This window comes from Bos indicus x Bos taurus, chromosome 21, assembly GCF_003369695.1.
Source record: "Bos indicus x Bos taurus breed Angus x Brahman F1 hybrid chromosome 21, Bos_hybrid_MaternalHap_v2.0, whole genome shotgun sequence".
In the NCBI taxonomy this organism is placed as follows: Eukaryota; Metazoa; Chordata; class Mammalia; order Artiodactyla; family Bovidae; genus Bos; species Bos indicus x Bos taurus.
In genome coordinates, this window is record NC_040096.1 from 45,222,603 (window position 1) to 45,243,209 (window position 20,607).

General features: G+C 39.2%; 1 protein-coding gene across 4 annotated transcripts in view; it reads right to left on the minus strand.

The window, feature by feature from the left end:
- The window catches only part of LOC113880009, a 29,216-nt gene extending 8,639 nt beyond the window's left edge, over positions 1 to 20,577 (minus strand). The window contains exons 1-5 of one of the 4 annotated variants that reach the window (XM_027521969.1): positions 20,068 to 20,126; positions 10,547 to 10,995; positions 4,172 to 4,293; positions 3,085 to 3,223; positions 810 to 931 (exon numbers count right to left, since the gene is read on the minus strand). In XM_027521969.1, coding sequence (XP_027377770.1) covers positions 810 to 931; positions 3,085 to 3,223; positions 4,172 to 4,255 — 345 coding nt within the window. In that variant the 5' untranslated portion in view covers positions 4,256 to 4,293; positions 10,547 to 10,995; positions 20,068 to 20,126. Of the gene's footprint in view, positions 1 to 809; positions 932 to 3,084; positions 3,224 to 4,171; positions 4,294 to 10,546; positions 10,996 to 20,067 lie in introns of all 4 variants that reach the window. The other 3 variants (XM_027521970.1, XM_027521967.1, XM_027521968.1) reach the window with 3 other exon arrangements.
- Positions 20,578 to 20,607: the final 30 nt, after the last annotated feature.

Sequence of the window (20,607 nt, forward strand, 5' to 3'; positions counted from 1 at the left end):
CTGTACTTTCTATTATGGCTGTCTTTTCTAACTGTAGAATAAAAGTCAATGCTGAAAAATAAATGAAGCATGAAAGGGTTAACTGTTTCTGTTTAGAGCAGGCAGTGATGCTGGGAACAGACAGAGCCTGTTCCTGGCATGAACTTCTACTGCTGCTGGCCACATGTTTTAACACGTCTGCTAATGACAACCAGAAACCACATTTCAGTTTTTTTGATAAAACCATTTAAGAATATTAAAAATATTCATGATTTGAATTCTTTTTAAAGAGTCACATTGAACTGATATCTCAGACACAAAAATCTACGTTCAGACTTTGGAATCACTGAAAACCACGGTGTGTCCTGTGTCCAAGATGATATCATTTGCCTTGCTCACTTACAGGTGAGGATATTGATGCCAGGGGTGTGGAGTGATTTGCTCATGGCTGTAAGCAATTCCCTAGTCGAGCGAATTTGTCAGTTTTATAAGAGCTCTTATCAAAGCTCAGTGTGCTATACTATTTTATGACAGGACAGAAAATGGAGTTAGAAGCACGGTGAGTGAGTGACAGAATACCAAAGTGTTATGAGGGCCATCTGTTCCTGTTTTGCTGAAATTCCTTCACTTGTGTGACAGAGACAAACCAGAAAAGGAGATCAGAGAGCTGGCCTTTGAAAAGTCCCAATTCAATACACTATTTTAACCATATTACTCTATTACTCTAATAAATAAAGCCAAGCTGTCACCTTAGATGGTGGCAGGCAAAACTGTTGCTAGAAGAAGAAAGTATTTCCAAATGTTGCCTATGTCCACAAGTTGGACTTTACCCCATAAAGGACGGTGCCAAGCCTGGAGCCAACGTCAACCAAGACCTTTCCCGACAGATCGGGGAGTACGTGATGATAAATGAATTTCAATTCCATGAGAGAGAAGGAATGAGAAATAAATCCTGGAGAATGAGAACAAATATTAAATTTTGCTTGAGGATTAACAATTCCATTCTGTACTTCTAATTCTTTCACCTATAAAGTATATTTCATGCTTTTCTTAATTGATGAAAGCCATTCAGAGGTTATTTGGAAAACATTAGTGTGATAACTTTGCACTCATTCACTCTGAACTGTAAGACACAAGAATAAACGCACAATCTCTGACATTTAGGGCACTAGAAAACGGTTACTCAGCTGGCTGTCCTTACCCCCATGCTTCTCATCTCTTTCTCTACCACCCTCTAGGGTGGCCTAGGCCTTTCCCTTCCTCGTCTCCCAATGAACCGCTTTTCCCTGAGACTGCTTCCTAATTCCCATAGCACCTGTTTTCCTCATTCTACCCCAGAGCCATCCACAGAGCCGCCACCTCTCGCTACATAGACTGTAAACTACCAAATGAATGACCATCTCTGGAGTGTGGCACCCTGCCCAACCTAAAAGCGTGGTCTGAAAAGCTGGAGATGGGTGGTATGGGAGGAGGTTAAGACACTCCTAAATTGTTATTTCCCTTAGTTTAATTGCTATAATTTCTAGCCTCCTAGCCCATTTTCTCACTCCATTATTTCTATAATGAAATACTTGGGAGAGCCTGAGTCTGTTTTTTCTGATATGGAGGTAACCCAAAGATTTTCTTTATTGTGTGCTAGTACATAATCTAATGGTCAGGAAATTTTGATCATAACTAATGAATGGTGGCAAATAAAATGGAAGCAAGCAGGCTAATCCCTAGAAGGAAAAAAAGGGTGACTAGGCCTCAGAAGTAACACTGGAGGTGGTGGGGTGCAAGGGCACTGAGCACCACAGTCCTTATCTCCCCTCGTCCTCACTGCCCTCTTTGCCACATCAGTGCTTCTGCCCTAGGCTACAGTCGTCATTAGTGTCTTAAAGCTGACAAGCTCCTTTCATATAGGGAAGAAGAGCCCCACACCGTCACAGCTTTCTCACAGTCACTGTAGTTATCTGGGCTGGTCTGGGCACCCAGTCACTATTTATAATCTGATTTTTATGAGAAAATGCATCCTAATCTCCAAATTTTTCTTTGTCGAACATAGCTCTTCTATAAATTTCTGTACATCAGACCTGATACGGTGTTATAGTTAGAATTCAGTTTTTAATTTCCCCTCTATTGTTCTTGTCTAAGTCTTTTTCTATTCTGTGAACTTCAACCACTTCAAATGGCAACTATGAGCACTATTTAAAAATAGAATCTTAAAGCAGTAAACCAGGGTAGTTTCACCCCCAACTATAATACAGGTACAATAAATTTGTATTAGCTACATATTACAAATTTGGTAGTAGTGAACTTTTGAGAATAATAATATCTAAGATTAGTAACATGAGCACATTACTACTCACCCACTCTAAGCAATGCCTCAACATCTAGGTTGGCAGGGAGACTGAAATAGCACGTTTAAAGTATACCCTAGACAATCATATCCCGTTTGAACAAAAGATATAGTAACAGAAGAGTTTACATCTTAGCAGCATGGAGTCAGTCTAGTTTCCTGTTTGAAACACAGGTGTTGCATTTGAGGGACAGACATGCAGGAGACTATTACTAGAGCTGTCCTGTGTTACAGACAGGAGATGCTCCATGTGGTCAAATCACCGCCTGCATAAACTCTCAAGATTATCCATCTCTGTCCTCTAAGTTCACGCCCATCCAACAATATTGGATTACTATCTGACTTCACAAGTAGATAGTTTTATGGGGAGAAAGTTTTCAGCTCCCTTGGCAGTTATATCACTATAAATAAATCACCGCTATGGATAAATGTAAATCTTTTTTGAGTATATAAAGTATGAGTTAGTTTTCCTATATTCAACCACTTCCAATTAGTTTCAGGACCTGAGAAGTCACCTCCTATTAAATATGTTCAGTAAAAAGCAGAAATACTCCCGTGGGGGACATGAAGTGGCCTAACCTCGCTGGACAATGTTTCTATTTAGTTTCTCTGATTTCAGTAATTGGTAATAGCTAGGTTGCAGGTTGGCCTTTTGCTTTAAAAAAAAAAACCAAAAACAGTGAATGCCTGGTCAAGAATCTGCATAGTCATGACATGTAAGGAAAAGCGCACACGAAGTCGTCAGGTTTGCAGGCTGGAGTGCCCACCTAGAGGTGCCGTCTGATGTGAGCCGCACACAACACAGTAGTTTCTGCTCATTTTTCCTTCCTCACATAATGAATCAATAAAGTCTTCATCGTAAAGGAATGCATCAACGTGAACTGTGGGTTCTGGCTGCTGCTGTATCTGGTGGAAAGAAGAAAAACATCAAAAGAAACAGAGTACAAAGAAGTCTCTTTTTATTGCTAAATAAGGCAAAACATCAGTGGTTCATATGCTGAAGTTCTGAGAGCAACAACAACCAGAAAGACGAGTTTCGCTTATGGAAGTCAGCAACTCAGCTCTGCTTTCATGCTATTTTTGAGACACTGGCAACTTGCTATTTGACCATGTCATGATGCAAAACATGGCTATGAGAAACAGATAAAAATTTTAGTTGAAAGGAGTATTCTGAGATCATTTTGTCCATCCTAAGTAATATACTTTACAAATAAGGAAACATACCCAGAGAGATTTCTCCCAAGAAACAACACTAGTTAGTTCAGAGGGAGAATAGAAACTAATACCACGTCTTCTGAGTCCTACATGACAGGGACTTATCCATCAAAATACTTGGCAAGTAATCTTTTCCCAGAAGCAAAGTTTTCAAATAATAAAAAATGTTTAGTAAAATTCCATGCTTACAAATAATAACACTTAATGCTGGTAGTACATGATATAACAGCAAGCAGCTACAAAGCAAAAAGAAGTTTGATCCCTTCTACTTCAACGATAATAAAGAATCAACAAAAGAGTGAACTTCACCCTTGATAAAAGTCAGGGAAATGGAACAGGGCAGAGAAAACCAAGACAATTACATAGGCAGGGACAGATTACTGTTGTATTGTTGGGCCTTGATTTGGGGTGGGGTGGGGTCTGCTTGGGAAACAGGACACCCTCAAAAAATATCTTTTGAATGAATGGTACTAGGGAACCAGAGGATTACTGACTCAAAAGAATTGGGGAAATGGATGAAGCACCAAATGAAAAAGCAGAATTCAGGACTAATGATTAGACTGGAAAGGCTAATGGGGTTAGAGAAGAATAGGAGAAACCTCAAGTAGCACTAGGAATAAATGAATTTAATATATTTACTTTTTGGAGGGCTAGATGTTCTGAGGAAAGCATAGTTTCTAGAGGTAAGCAATTCCGAAGGTCTTCTGCTATGTTTTTCAACATAATGTCATTATTGTCTTGAGTGAATTCATCAAAATCTCCTGCCAAAAAAAAAAAAGTATAGTTTTTATGGTTGCAGTCATACCTAGACTAAGTGATTACAATGGATGGTTATCTTCTATCAGATAGCATCGATTTATAACAATAAACAAACATTCTAGGTCCAATGAAATATTCAAATTCTAACAAATGTTCCATGGAAAACATTGAGTTTTTTCTTTTTCTAAGCTGCTTGAAAATATAAAACTTGACTATTTCAGCCTGTTACAGAACAACAAAGACATTTAACAAGTATGTAGTACTCTTACTACTTAAAGTTACTAAGAAGTAGTCAAATATTCCTTTTGTGACCATGTAGACTTTATAAGTTTAGGAGGCACTGCATAGGGATAACTTTAATCCGAGCATCCCTGCCTCCAATAAAATGTACCCAAGACTTCAGATAATAAGCACAAACAGATGGCACCAACTATAGAATAAACTTTATAAGAAGCATGTTGCTCTGCTGCATCTGAACAGCAGAAAAATGATCATTAAAACAGCACATTTCTGATGGCTCTGGCCTACTTTTGGATACACTGGAAAAAGGGGAGTGAGCGTGTATGCCAATGTATATAGAAATAAAGATGAAGAAAGTGACACTTGGTGAATCTATGTAAGGGTGTAAAAGTGGTTTTCATTGTTCTGTTTTTTCAACTTATCTGTGTTTAAATTTTTTTTTTAATTGGCTCTACAAAAGAATGGTTTCTAAGAAGCTCATACATAATTTTAAGTAGAACAGACTCACCTTGAAGTAAAACACTGTAAAAGTTAGCTGTAGCCTGAATGCCAAATATAGACTGGAAAGAACAACTAATGAAAACATTTTACCTTTTTCTTAAAAAACTATCTTATATTGAATTCTTGCTAGAGTAAAAGGACCTCAAGGGGACTGTGTTTTCCTTACTGTTTTAAAATAGCTATAAAAGGAAAACAGGTAGATTGTGAAGAAAATACCATCCATTTCCACATACCCTATCCCTCAAGTCTTTGGTTGTTTTTAAATAAGTTCATGATTTCCTTCTTAAACATACTAATAATAATTCTTGTGTTGGGTCAGAATGCTATTCTCAAGTCACAAATAACAATTAAAATTTGGATAATATTTTCTAGCTTGCAAAGTTCTTTCAGGTAGAAACTACATCAATTAAATATTATAACATCCATGTGAAGAAGACAAAGCAAGATTACCTTTTCTGATTCACAGAGGAGGTAATTAAGGCGACATGAATTGTGAAAAGTTACAAAGCAGGCCAACAGCAGCAAAAGAAATAAACCTAAGTTTTTTACTCTTTCTTTTCACTCTTTCCACTGTGTCCCTACATACACAGGTTCTTTCTCTGCATAACCTCTCTCTGAGCAATAGTAGTTAACATGAAGATACATTATTTGACTCCCTGAACTAATGCAGAAAGGCCTTTTAACTCTTTTTATTTTTTCTTTCTACACCTACCTGTGACAGTGATCTAAATGTTGCTTCAAATTATTTATAGGAGGATGCCGAATATAAATTATAGACAAACAAAAATATTATGAAGATTCATTCCAAATTCTTCTATTTATTTAAAAAATTTTGATTATTATCTTTTTGGCAATGCCACACGAAATATGAGATCTTAGCTCCCTGCTCAGGGTTTGAACTTGTGTCCCCTGCAGTAGAAACATTGAGTCTTAACCACTGGATTGCCAGGAAGTCCTCAAATTGTTTTAGGTGGAATTTAAATAGCATCTGTGATGCAGTTTTTTAAAAACTGGAAGTATTTACTTTGTTATTAAAATTAAATTCCTTAAAACATTATTTTTAAAGGCTATGTAATATTCCATCGTATTTGTATTAACCATTCACTCCTACTACTATACATTTATATACAATTATAACTGTGAAAATTTAGGGACATTGCTAACATTTGGCATACTTTGGCCTCTTTGCATAACATTTGGCCTTTTTGCATTTATTTCCTTACTATAAATTCCTAGCAGAAGTACTTAAACATTGTAAAGGCTTTTACAACATACATAGTCATGTATGGATGTGAGAGTTGGACTATAAAGAAAGCTCAGCACCAAAGAATTGACACTTTTGAACTATGGTGTTGGAGAAGACTCTTGAGAGTCCCTTGGACTGAAAGGAGATCCAACCAGTTCATCCTAAAGGAGATCAGTCCTGAGTGTTCATTGGAAGGACTGATGTTGAAGCTGAAACTCCAATGCTTTGGCCACCCGATACAAAGAGCTGACTCATTTGAAAAGACCCTGATGCTGGGAAAGATTGAGGGCAGGAGAAGAGGACGACAGAGAATGAGATGGTTGGATGGCATTGCTGACTCAATGCACATGAGTTTGAGTAAACTCCGGGAGTTGGTGATGGACAGGGAAGCCTGGTGTGCTGCAGTCCATGGGGTCGCAAAGAGTCAGACACAACTGAGCGACTGAACTGAACTGAACTTGCTACATACCGCTAAATTTCTTTCCTGAAAGATTATACCAATTTACTCCATCAGAAAAAAATAAGAATATGTGTAAGCCTTACTTCATGAAAGCCTTACAGCATTGAACTGTACTATAAAAACAAACTTTGTTGTTTTAATTTGCATTTCTTTAATTACTAGTGAGGCTGGACATCTTTTAACATGTATAATAACAATTTCGGAATGTGTGGTAACAGTATGTTGCTTGGAAAAAGATTAAAGGTGTTAATCAGTTGCCTGAGGACAGTTAGGTTTTTCTCAAATTACATATGCAGGTGGGAAGGGAACAGAGAAAGAAGAGTTTCTCTGCAGAGCAAAATCTATTCTTTAAAAGTTTCCTACTTATATTTAATTAAGTACCTGGGAAAAGAGAACTCACCAAAGCTGACAGTCTATGAATCAAGTCTCACTTTTTATATCTAGTCAGGTATCAAGTCCCATCATGTTCACTTTTGAATCCACTTCCTCTTTATTACCGCTTCAACTACTTCATAGTCACAGGTACCACCTCACACTTAGAAAACCAGGACAAACTCATAATTGGCTCCTGAATGATCAGTTTCTCCCCAATATAAGTTACCTTACACATGTATTTTGGAGAAGGAAATGGCAACCCACTCCAGTATTCTTGCCTGAAAAATCCTTTGGACAAAGGAGCCTGGCGGGCTACAGTCCATGGGGTCACAAAGAGTCGGACATGACTGAGTGACTAACACCACACGACATCTATTTTAAACTGCTGCTGCTAAGTCGATTCAGTCGTGTCCAACTCTGTGCGACCCCATAGACGGCAGCCCGCCAGGCTCCCCCGTCCCTGGGATTCTCCAGGCAAGAACACTGGAGTGGGTTGCCATTTCCTTCTCCAATGCATCTAAGTGAAAACTGAAAGTGAAGTCTCGCAGTCGTGTACAACTCTTCGAGACCCCATGGACTGCAGCCTACCAGGCTCCTCCGTCCATGGGATTTTCCAGGCAAGAGTACTGGAGTGGGGTGCCATTGCCTTCTCCGTATTTTTTTTAAACTAATTTTGCTTAAACTTCACTCATGTCACTCCTTCTCCTTACAATTTTGGGACAGCTTTCCACTTTTCAATGTATCCAATATTACTGTAGACTTTCACGGCCCTCTATATCACCAGAGTCTAACCATCCTATTTTCTATTCTCATTACTCACTAACATAATTTTTGCTTAAGACAGGCAAATTCCCTCAGTTGTTTTCCATATTCCTTCCTGTTCATATTGCTCCTTTCAACTATGACCTTGTTTTTCACAATAAGGGCCTTCTCAAGTTACTTCATCTCCAGGAAGTCTTACCTTCAGCCCTTGGCCGTCATTCACCCATATCCTTATCTCTAATGACTTATAATATATAATTAAACACTGGGCCATATATTTCCTATTATTCATTAATATTTTATATTACTTTGAAATTCTTATTCAAAGTTTAAAAATTTACTGAGGGGACTTCTGGCCTTAGACAAGATGGCTACTTCCCTCAATTTCCCCAGCTCCTCCCCTCTAAATACAATGAAATATCCTGGATGCCATAAAGGACTCTGAAGGCTAGAAAAAAGGTAAACTGTCTAGGGATGTCAGGAATTAAGGACGGAAGGTCACTGCAGTGAATTCCCTCCTGGGTTTTCATCTTCCATGTAGCCTGGACTGGGCCCTGGAGAGGTGAGTGACTACCAACCAGAACTACCAACACCTATAGACTGAATACACAAAACAAAAACTAAGTCTGCTCTCTCTCACCAAAGACCAGTAAAGGGGAAGAATAACAGAGGTGTACTGGGGAACCCTAATCCCTAGCCCACACCTGGGGCAAAGGCAGGCTATCTGGTAACAAAGTAGGAGGCTGCTGTCTCCAGGCCCTCTGCCCAGCAGGACAGACTCAGGCCTGAGGCCTCTCAGCCCTCTGCCCAGAAGCCAAGAGCAAACCAGGCCCTGTACTGCTCGTCCCCCGACCCCCACTGGTGGAAGGCAGCTCAGTGACACAGGTATCTTTCTCCAAGCAGGAAACACCAGCATAGATTGAGCAGGAAGCCCCAGCAGTACCAAAGAATGAAACAAGCCTGAATAGCACTGCAAGGGCACTGAAAACTAAATGTTGTCAGAGCTACAGCTCACAAAAGCAGGCCAGAATCAACAGGTTAAACTTAAGCGGGGCAACTGCCTACTAAGACAGAAAATCTGAACAGGATCAAGTCAGCATAATATCTAAAATATCCAGGATAAAATAAAAATTATCCTAGCATACAAACAAAATGTTCACGATATAACAGAACATCATTTATATCAAGAACAGGACAAATATTAATTTGACTCTCGCAATCTAGATGCTACTGTGCAACTTAGTTTGGATGATCAGACAAGGACTCTAAAGATGCTATAATGAAAATGCTTCAATAAGTAGTTATGAATTATCCTGTAATAAGTGAAAAAAATAGAAAATCTCAGCAAAGAAGTCATAGAAAAAGAAACAGAAACTGCAAAACAGAAAAATAAAATAATTTAGAAATCCCTTGCTGAAAGGGCTCCGTAGTAGAGATGACAGAGGATAGAACCAGTTCACTTGAATTGACAGATCAATAAAATTTATTCCATCTGAACAAAAGAGAGAAAATAAAAAAGAAATTGAACAGAGACCTAAGGATCTTTGGAATAACGAAAGAGCTAACATTGGTATCTGAGTTCCAGAAGTAGGGGGAAAAGTGTGGAGCTGAAAAGTATTGAAGAAATACAGAAGAAATACAGCTAAAAACTCCCTAAATTAGGTGAAAGATCTAAACCTACAGATTTAAGAAGCCAAGCAAAGTCTAAATATGATAGACGCAAAGAAATCCACTAAGAACATATCATAAACTTCTAAAAACAAGAGGCAAGGAACAAATCTTAAAAACAACCAAAGAGAAATGATTCATTCCCTACAGGGAAACACCAAACAACAGTGAAGTTTTCATCTGAAACCAAGGAGCCAGGAGGTTACAAAACTTTTCAAATGCTGGAAGAAAAGGACCACAAGCTGTAAATTTTCTATCTGATGAAATTATCCTTCAGGAATGAAGGAGAAGTAAAGACAAATCAGATGCAGAAAAACTAAAAAACAAAAAATTTTGTTGCCTTAAGACCTACCCTTAAAGAATGGGTATAGGAAATTTCAACAGAAAGGAAATAGCAGAAGAGGGCTTGGAACTTCAGACAGGAAAGAACAGAATGTGTAAAAATAGGCTATCTTTCTCATTAGTTTCTTAAATCATATGTGATGGTTACATCAAAATTTATAAAACCACCTGTAATGGTGCTCTATGTACATGTATACAGGAAATACATAAAACAGTCATATTTTTAAAGTGGGGGAGGGTATAGGGACCTATGTGGAAGTAAGATTTCAATATTTGCTTCTAGTAAAACAGATAAGACAGGTAAAAGGATCAGATAAAACACTGATAACTAGAGTCAGACATGACTGAAGCGACTTAGCAGCAGTAGCAGCAGTGATGTTACATATGTATACTGTCATACTCAGAGTAACCACAAAGAAAACTCTACAAAGAAATACACTCAGAAACACTACAAAGAAGAACAGAATGCTAAAACTGTTCCATTTACCCACAGGAAGGCAAGAGGAGATAACAAGAAATTGAGAAACAGAGGGTCAGAAAGGAAACAAACAATAAAATGCTATACTTAAGTGCTAACATATAGTAAGCTAATTGTAAATGGTTTAAACACATCAATCAAAAGACAGAGATTAGCAACACAGATTTAAAAAATACAACTCACCCTGGGTTGGGAAGATCCCCTGGGATAGGAAATGGCAACCCACTCCAGTGTTATTATGCTGTCAACAGAAACTCACTTTAAACATGCCAGGAAGACTGAATATAAAAGGATGCGGAAAAAAATTGTGGCAACGGTTTAAAAAAAAAATAGGGTAGCTATACAGATATGAAATAAAATAGATGTTAAAGCAAAAGAAAAAATTATTAGGGACAATGAAGAACATTACATACTGATAAAAGGATCAATCTATCAAGAACACACAGTGATCTTAAATGTGCATACACTGAACAACAGAGCCTTAAAATATCAATACATGAAACAAGGACTTTCCTGGATGTCCAGACAGTGGTTAAGACTCCATGCTTCCATGATCCCCAGTTAGGGAACCAAGATTCCACATGCAGCATGGCAGCGGAGAGGTGGGCGGAATGAAACAAAAACTAACAGGGCTGAAAGAAGAAATAGAAAAATTCACAATTACAGCTGGGGAGTTCAACACGATACTGACAGGACTACAGGGCAGAAAATCAGCAAAGATATAGAGGAACTGAAGAATATCACCAATCAACAAGACCTAATAGATATGTATAGAACACTCCACTAAACTGCAATGCTGCTGCTGCTGCTAAGTCGCTTCAGTCGTGTCCGACTCTGTGCGACCCCATAGACAGCAGCCCATCAGGCTCCCCCGTCCCTGGGATTCTCCAGGCAAGAACACTGGAGTGGGTTGCCATTTCCTTCTCCAATGCATGAAAGTGAAAAGTGAAAGTGAAGTCGATCAGTCGTGTCCGACTCTTAGCCACCCCATGGACTGCAGCCCACCAGGCTCCTCCGTCCATGGGATTTTCCAGGCAAGAGTACTGGAGTGGGGTGCCATTGCCTTCTCCGAAACTGCAACAGAATACAGTTTTACTAAGTGCCCACAAAACAGTCACCAAGATAGACCATGCTGCTGCTGTTAAGTCACTTCAGTCGTGTCCGACTCTGTGCGACCCCATAGATGGCAGCCCACCAGGCTCCCCCGTCCCTGGGATTCTCCAGGCAAGAACATTGGAGTGGGTTGCCATTTCCTTCTCCAATGCATGGAAGTGAAAAGTGAAAACGAAGTCGCTCATTCGTGCCCAACTCTTAGCGACCCCATAGGCTGCAGCCTACCAAGCTCCTCCGTCCACTGGATTTTCCGGGCAAGAGTACTAGGATGTTCAATTATAGACCAAATTTCTACATCTACTAAATGAATAAACAGGGTCTATCTTTTATAAAAGGTAGAAAAATTATCAAGCTGTGTGGGATTTTTTTTTTGCAAAATACACCATATAGGAAAAACATAGGCTGAATACAAAAGAAATATTTTCTGTCTCTTGGACACCCATAAAAAACATATATCTTAGTCTTTGACATAAAGCCATTCAGCTGTTATTTTGCATTTACTTAAAATATCCTCTGCTAAATAGTTGTGTTCATCTTTAAAAGTAAATTGCTTAAAATTACATTCAATTTCTTTCTGTAAACCAACATTTCTTCACCTCGACAAAGGAAATACACTGGATACCGCCAATGAGCTGTCATCAGCTTTACATTACACTTAGAGGAAAAAAAAGTCTGATAGACCATATTGAGTCATAAAACAAATATCAAAAATTCTTAAAGAATTTAAATCATACAGAGTATCTTTGAACATAATGGAGCCAAAGTAACAGAAATACAATAGGCAAATAGCCAAATGCTCAGAAAGTAAACAACATATTTTTAAATAATGATAGCTACAATAATCAACAGAGAATAGAGCATTCAAAAAGATACAGAACAGATCCAGGCAAAAATGCACAAATAATTTTCAAAGATTCAAAAGCAATTCAGTGGAGAAAGAAGAGCCTTTTCAACAAGTTGTGCTGGAGCAAATGGACATCTACAGGGGAAAAAATGAACTTCAATCTAAATTTCACACTTTATACAAAAGTTAACTTAGGTCAAAGAACATGTAATACACAAAACGACAATTCTTTTAGAATTTTGTGAAAAAACCTTTTTACAAAACTCTTTTAGGGTTTGTAAAAGAAACCTTAACACCTGAAACTAACACAGTATTGAGTAATTTTTAAATAAAGAGGGAAAAAAAGCATAGGAGAAAATCTTCAGAATCTAGGGCCAAAGAGATCTTAAACTTGACATCAAAAAACAAAAATGGGATAAATTGAACCTTATTAAAATTAAAAACTTTTGCTTTGAAAGTTCTGTTAAGAGAATGAACAGGCAAATTACTGGGAGAAAATACTGCATACATACATCTGACAAAGGGCTTATATCTAAAATAATAAAGAACTATTAGTCCATTCTAAAGGAGATCAGTCCTGGGTATTCTTTGGAAGGACTGATGCTAAAGCTGAAACTGCAGTACTTTGGCCACCTCATGCGAAGAGTTGACTCATTTGAAAAAACTCTGATGCTGGGAGGGATTGGCGGCAGGAGGAGAAGGGGACGACAGAGGATGAGATGGCTGGATGGCATCACTGACTCGATGGGCGTGCGTTTGAGTGAACTCCGGGAGTTGGTGATGGACAGGGAGGCCTGGCGTGCTGCGCTTCATGGGATTGCAAACAGTCGGATACGACTGAACTGAACTGATTTATTATTTATATTTATTGGGTTGCCATTTCCTTCTCCAATGCATGAAATTGAGAAGTGAAAGTGAAGTCGCTCAGTCCTGTCTGACTCTTAGCGACCCCACGGGATTTTCCAGGCAAGAGTAGTGCAGTGGGGTGCCATTCTTGTCTGGAGAATCCTGTGGACAGAGGAGCCTGGTGGGCTGCTGTCCATGGGGTCGCACAGAGACGGAGACAACTGAAGCGACTTAGCAGCAGCATAAATGTAATTTATATTATGTAATATAAATGTATACATATTCATATTTACAAAAATATATTTATACTTATATTTATATTATTTATTAATAACTATTTATTATTTCTGTTTACAATAGAAAATGGGCAAAAGACATAAACAGATACTACATCAAAGAGGATATACAAATGGCAAATAAACACATGACAAGATGTTCAACATCATTTGAGAAATGGAAATTAAAACCCAATGATAGGGCTTCCCTGATGGCTCAGTGGTAAAGAGCCTGCCAATGCAGGAGACGCAAGCTGGATCCCTGATCTGGGAAGATCCCACATACCATGGAGCAACTAAGTCCTTGCGCCACAGCTATTGAGCCTGTGCTCTCGAGCCCAGGAGCTGCAACTACTGAGTCCACGTGCCACAACTACTGAAGCCCTCATGCCCTAGAGCATGTGCTCTGCCAACAAGAGAAGCCACTGCAGTGAGAAGCCTGCACACCACAACTAGAGTAGCCCCTGGTCTCTGCAACTAGAGAAAAGCCATGAAGACCCAGCACAACCAAAATAAATAAACAAAATTATTTTAAAAAAAAATTGGAAAAAATCCCCAATGATATATCATTATATAATTTTCAGAGTGGCTAACATAAAAATACTGAAAATACCAAATGCTAGTAAGGATACAGGTCTTCCTTACTAGCAAGTGGCTCAGTGGTAAAGAATCAGCCTGCCAACATAGGAGAAGGTGTGGGTTCGATCCCTGGCGGGGGAAGATCCCCTGGAATAGGAAATGGCAACCCACTACAGTATTTTTTTTTTAACCTTTAGTTATCTGGCTGTGCTTGGTCTTAGCTGTGGCACGCAGAATCTTTGACCTTCCTTGTAGCACGTGAGATCTTTAGCTGTGGCATGTGAATTCTTAGCTGCAGCATGTAGGATCTAATTCCATGACCAGGGATCAAATCTGGGCCCCACACATTGGGAACATGGTCTTATCCACTGGGCCACTAGGGAAGTCCCCACACTCCAGTATTCTTGCCTGGAGAATTCAATGGACAGAGGAGCCTAGCGGGCTACAGTCCATATAGTAGCAAAGAGTTGGACATGACTGAGTTCGTGGTGCATAGTGAGGATGCAGAGAAACAGGATTACAGTCACTCTGGAAAACAGTCTGGCAGTTCCTATAAAACTAAAAATGCACTTACCATATGATGCAGCAATTGCATTCTTGGACATTATCACAGAGAAATGAAAACTTACGTTTACACAAAAACATGTACATGAATGTTCACAGAAACAGTATTTGTAACAAAGGCTTTACTGGTCTGGATACCTCATATGGCTTTTTCACTCACATGTGTGGTACCCAGGCTAGGACAGCAGAAACATGTAGGCTGGTTGGACAGCTTGCTCTCCATAAGCTAGCTGGGACTTCCTGACACTGTGACGATCTCAGGGTAGTCAGACTACACACGATGGCCAGATTCTCCCAGAGCAAGTATTCCAAGAAGTAGGAAGTAGAAGTTGTCAGTTTCTTAAGCCCTAGGTCTGAAACTGGCCTAGTGTCATTTCTGTCAAATTCTAATGGCCAAAGGTGTCACAGAGAGCACCCAAATTCAAAGGGGAGAGAGAACACAGATCTGACTTCTTATGGAATTAAAAAAACAACTTTATAGAGGTAGAACGGACATACAATAAACTGTGCATATTTAAAGTGCACAGTTATATAAGTTTTAACATATATATATAACATGTAGTATGAAAGATCACTATAACCATGATAGTGAATATAGTCATTATCCCCAGTATCACCTCCTGCCCCTCTGTAATCCTTCCTTCTCTCTAATCCCCTACCAACCCAGCCACCAGAGATCTATTTTCCGTCACTATAGATTAGCTGGCATTTTCCTAGAGGTTTAGATAAATGGAATCCAAGTATGAAGTCTTTTTTCAGTATAGTTTATTTCACTTAGCAAAATTTGTCCATGTTGTTGCACATACAAACACTTCATTCCATTTATTTGCCAAGTAATATTCCATTATAAAAATACAGCACAATTTGTTTATCCATTAACCTGTTTCTAAAGGAGATGCCTTCCTCCTCCCCCTTTCCTTGCTGTATTGTATTGGCTAGAAGCTCTTACACATAATCCCCCAGTGGCTCAGAGGGTAAAGAACCCGCCTGCAATGCCGGAGACGAGGGTTCGATCTCTGGGTTGGAAGATCTCCTGGAGGAGGAAATGGCCACCCACTCCAGTATTCTTGCTTGGAAAATCCCATGAACAAAGGAGCCTGGTGGGCTCCAGTCCATGGGTCACAAAGAGTCGGACAGGACTGACCGACTAACACTTGCAGCAGCTCTGTTATGATGCTGGCTAGAAGTGATGAGTACAAATCCCTCTTTTGTTCTTAGGGGAAAGAATTCAGTCTTTCACCATTAAGTATGATGTCAGCTGTAGATTTTTCATAGATCCCCTTTATCAGGTTGAGAATGTTGCCTGCTATTCCTAGTCTGGTAAGGGTTTATCAGGAAGAGATGTTGGATATCGTCAAATGCTTTTTTATGTCTCTTGAGATAATCATATAGTTTTTCTTTTTAGTTAATATAGTGAATTACATTGCTTGATTTTCTAATGTTAATCTAATAGTGCATTTTGGAATAAATTACTTGTTCATATTATTCTTTTTATATATTGTGCCCATTTTTAATATACAATAAATGTGATGAAAACTACAATTATTTTTACTTATTTAACAGAAAAATTTTGTTTAAGAGGTATGCATTTGCCCAGTGTATCTTTTTAATTTCTGGAAAAAACAACCTATTTACCTCGTATACTTGATAACTTTCACAAATTCATAATCTGTTTATAAAGATTGGAAAACATGTAAGTTATGTGGCTACTTCCTCAGTGGTAATACAATACAGAAATGGAATAGTATGCTGTTTGACAAACGTAACTAGATCCCAGCCTTTGCTTTTTAGATTTAGTAGGAATTTCAAAGAACCTCTAACAACTTTGTAGCTGCTGCTAAGCAGCAAGTCCAATTCTGTTTAGTGAGGATGTATTTAAAACACAGGAAGCAAAAAAGCTTCTAAAAGCTTCTATTCATCTACAATTATCTTCCTTAAATATTAAAATATTTTCTTGATGATTTTATTAATTTTCTTATAGCATACCTCACTTTTCTATCCTTTGTAACTTTTAAAAAATTTACTTTTAATTGGAGGATAATTGCCTTACAATGTTGTGTTGGTTTCTGCCATACAACAATATGAATCAGTGTTAAGTATACAATATATACTCCCTCTTGACCCTCCCACCCACCCCACCCTGCATTCTACCTCTCTATGTCATCACAGAGCACAGGGCTGAGCCCCCTGTGCTATAGTAACTTCCCAATAGCTATCTATTTTACACATGGTAATGTATGTATTTGTAACTTGACTCAATAGAAACTTTTACATGCTGTTGGTTTGACATCCTCATTTGTATATGAATATTCAGGAAAAATTCAGAGGCTTCAGAATAGTGTTCATTAACAGACAACTGTTAACAAAATGCAATTTTTAATATGCCTAATGGGGACCACATTCAAAGTTCTGGCTCTCAGTTCTCTTCACTTAATAGAGATTGTAGTTACTCTCCTATATGTTGAAAGCTAAGCCTAGAGTCCATTTCACATACATACATGAAGTAGTATGTATATAAAGAAGTAGAAAAGAACAGATGCTCTACCATGAGATTAGAGTCAATGCACTGAGGTCCTGTTGTATTTTTTTACTCTCTTATTTATTTGAGGCGGGAGTTGTCTATGTGTGCTTTGTCCCTCATCTTTGTTTCATCCCTCCTATGAAGTGAAGTGAAGTCGCTCAGTTGTGTCCAACTCTCTGCGACCCCATGGACTGTAGCCTACCATGCTCCTCCATCCATGGCATTTTTCAGGCAAGAGTACTGGAGTGGGTTGCCATTTCCTTCTCCAGAGGATCTTCCCGACCCAGGGTCTCCCGCATTGTAGGCAGACACTTTACTGTCTGAGTCACAAGGGAAGTGACTATACTAGTGATCATTTGTTTCTAGACCTTGGTCTAAGCTGTACTAAAGTAAATACAGGCTCTATCTTTATTTTTTTATTTTTTCTACATCTTCAGTTTATATCAGACGTTGATATGTGCTTATTTCTGTCCTGGTCTACGATTCTGGTTCTATCAGCTTGATTCCAAATGACCCCAGGTCTAGATATGATAATTCCACTATTCCTTCAGAGACCAACAATATTATTCTTTCTTTTGTGTATTTAAAATTATTATGATTTTACTTGTTAGCAATATGTAGTTTTTTAACTTTCAGTAAACTCTATGAAGCTCAAAATCAAAATCATAAAGCCTATTATTAACTCTTGCTATTCCACTAAATAGTATAAAAATTCAAGGAGAGTTATAATTAACAAAGTTCTAAGCAAATGTCATAAAAGTAAGACATCATGCAATAATTTTTTTTCCCCCTGGAAGAAGGGAATTAGGAAAATGAAAAATTGCTGATTGGAAGAATCTTTTGTGCTGTATTTAATAAAAAAAAGTACACTATGAGTTTCAGTTCTGGAGGCAATAATGATGATGGCTACACAATGTACATGTATTTCATATCATTGAACTGCACACTTGAAAATGGCAAATTTTATATTATGTATATATTACCACCTAAAAAAGGTTTACCAATAAATTACACTACTTTTTAAGATTTATATTAAAACATACTCCTTCATCTTAAGTTAAAAAAAGTATAGTTGCTCAGTTGTGTCTGACTGTGATCCCATGGACAATAGCCCACCAGCCTCCTCTGTTCATGGGATTCTTCAGGCAAGAATAAGTGACACTTATTTCTTAAGATATTCATTGTAATAAACATTTTTCAGAAACTCAGTTTGTTTTCTAAATTGTTTAACAAACTGCCTGAGTACCTCTGACTACAGGATCTGCTGGAGAAAGACAGAACATGGTGTTAGAAAAAGTAGACACATATTATTTAGGCAATAGTGTTGGGTCTTCTTGTTTACAAAATCATCATCCAAAACATGCTTTCTGTGATTTCGGAAAAATGGAGTCTCAGCTGATGCCTCTAAAATTGGAGATTTAGATTACAAACGGTTCCACAAAACTGAAAAATCTTTAAGGCAAGGAACAACAATCTTGAATCTTGTCTGTGTGTAAAAATATGAAGCTACCTCTTTGGTTTTCTCTACTTTCCAGGCTAATCTCACTAGCAGATGTCCAAAGTAATTTTATTTTGGCATCTTAGATAAAATGATGGAGAAGGCAATGGCACCCCACTCCAGTACTCTTGCCTGGAAAACCCCATGGATGGAGGAGCCTGGTAGTCTGCAGTCCATGGGATCACTGAGGGTCCGACACGACTGAGCAACTTCACTTTCACTTTTCACTTTCATGCATTGGAGAAGGAAATGGCAACCGACTCCAGTGTTCTTGCCTGGAGAATCCCAGGGACGGGGGAGCCTGGTGGGCTGCCGTCTATGGGGTCGCACAGAGTCCGACACGACTGAAGTGACTTAGCAGTAGCAGTAGCTAAAATGATCTTTCAAAATGTGTAATAGTAATAACAATAATGATAACACCCAAATGATTATTGACTCTAACAACACAAAGAGAGAGAATTTCCAGGAAGAACCTCATGCCTGAAAGTCTAAAACTGGGAGTCATCAGCAAACAGGAATAATAGTTCATGTCTGGCTGAAAATAAACATGGAATCAACGTTTAGAAGTACAAAAGCAGAGCATGGTTTGGAGGAGTTCTCAAACGAGGAATATCCTATTTTTTCACCAGGTTTCACTTTGCTAAAATAGATCTACCTCCATTCTTCAATAACTCGACCTAATTACCACATTTCAATTCTAACATGTGCTTTTTTAGTATCACTATTAATATTATTCAAAACAAAGTCTTCCCCTCCCCTCTTTCTCTCTCTCCCCACCCTGGAACAACTCCTTCAAATGTATGAACTATTTAGACTAGTTGGGACTTCCTGTAGCTGATGGTAAAGAATCTGCCTGCAATGCAGGAGACACGGGTTCAATCCCTGGGTCAGGAAGATCCCCTGGAGAAGGAAATGGCAACCTATTCCAGTATTCTTACCTGGAGAATCCCATGGACAGAGAAGCCTGGTGAGCTACACAGTCCATGGGGGTCGCAAAGAGTCACGACTGAGCGACTAACACACACACTGAGATTAGCTACATGAGACTTTGCCTACAGGGTAAAAAACCTCCAGTTCTACAGTCTAAAACTTATCTTGCAAAGGGCTTTTTCAGGTAGTATCCTACTGGTAGTCCCAAATTTGTGGGAGTAGTGGGGAGTTGGGCTAACCCATTCCTCCCACTTTTTTTTTCCTTTAGGAACTAGGGTAGACACAATGCGGCTCTAGCTGCCTAAGTGTGTAGCGGAATCATAAAACCCAGAGCCGGGTCTTTCTGCATCCAGTCCTAAACTGGACTCCTACTCTGTCAATGCTTGCGATGTGCCCGGTGAACCCGCCCGGTAGCAGAGCAGAGACCAGCACCGCTACCCCATGGAAGGCTTCTGGCCTCACCCTAAGTCCCCAAGGTCAGGACCCACAGCATATCCTTGCCCCAACCGCCTGACTCTGGCTCTGATCGCTTACGGGTAGTTCGCATCCATTGCAGAAGCGCTGGGAGGTCTGCCGGAGCCACCGTACGGAGCAGTTGCAGTACTGCGAGCCGCGCGGCGCGGAATTCCATGTTGGAGAAAGCAGATCAGCGGAAGGTTCGCACTGCGCATACGCAGGCAGAGGCCGGTTCAGACACCCGATTAGACCCGGCGTGGAACCCGCCTCCCTCGGCTACCAAAATCCTAAGCCCCGCCTCCTCCTTGGAGTTCTCACGTGCTCCTGGGACTCCCTATTCTGAGACATCTCCCACCTTTCATAATTCCCCTCTTAGCTGGTGGTGCTCAGCCAAGTCATTTTTCGTCAGGTGGCGCCTGGAGGCTGGACATCTTTCTTGAGATCGCATCCCTAGAAAGCCTCCTATCTTCATACTAACTTTAATGCCGCAGTTATTAAGCGATAGGAAACGAATGTCAAAGGCCAATCAAGGCAAAGAAACATCTCAATACACTCTCGGTAAACACTCTGTAGAGACGCGCCGAGTGCCCCGGAAGCGGAAGTGTATCCCCTTCTTGA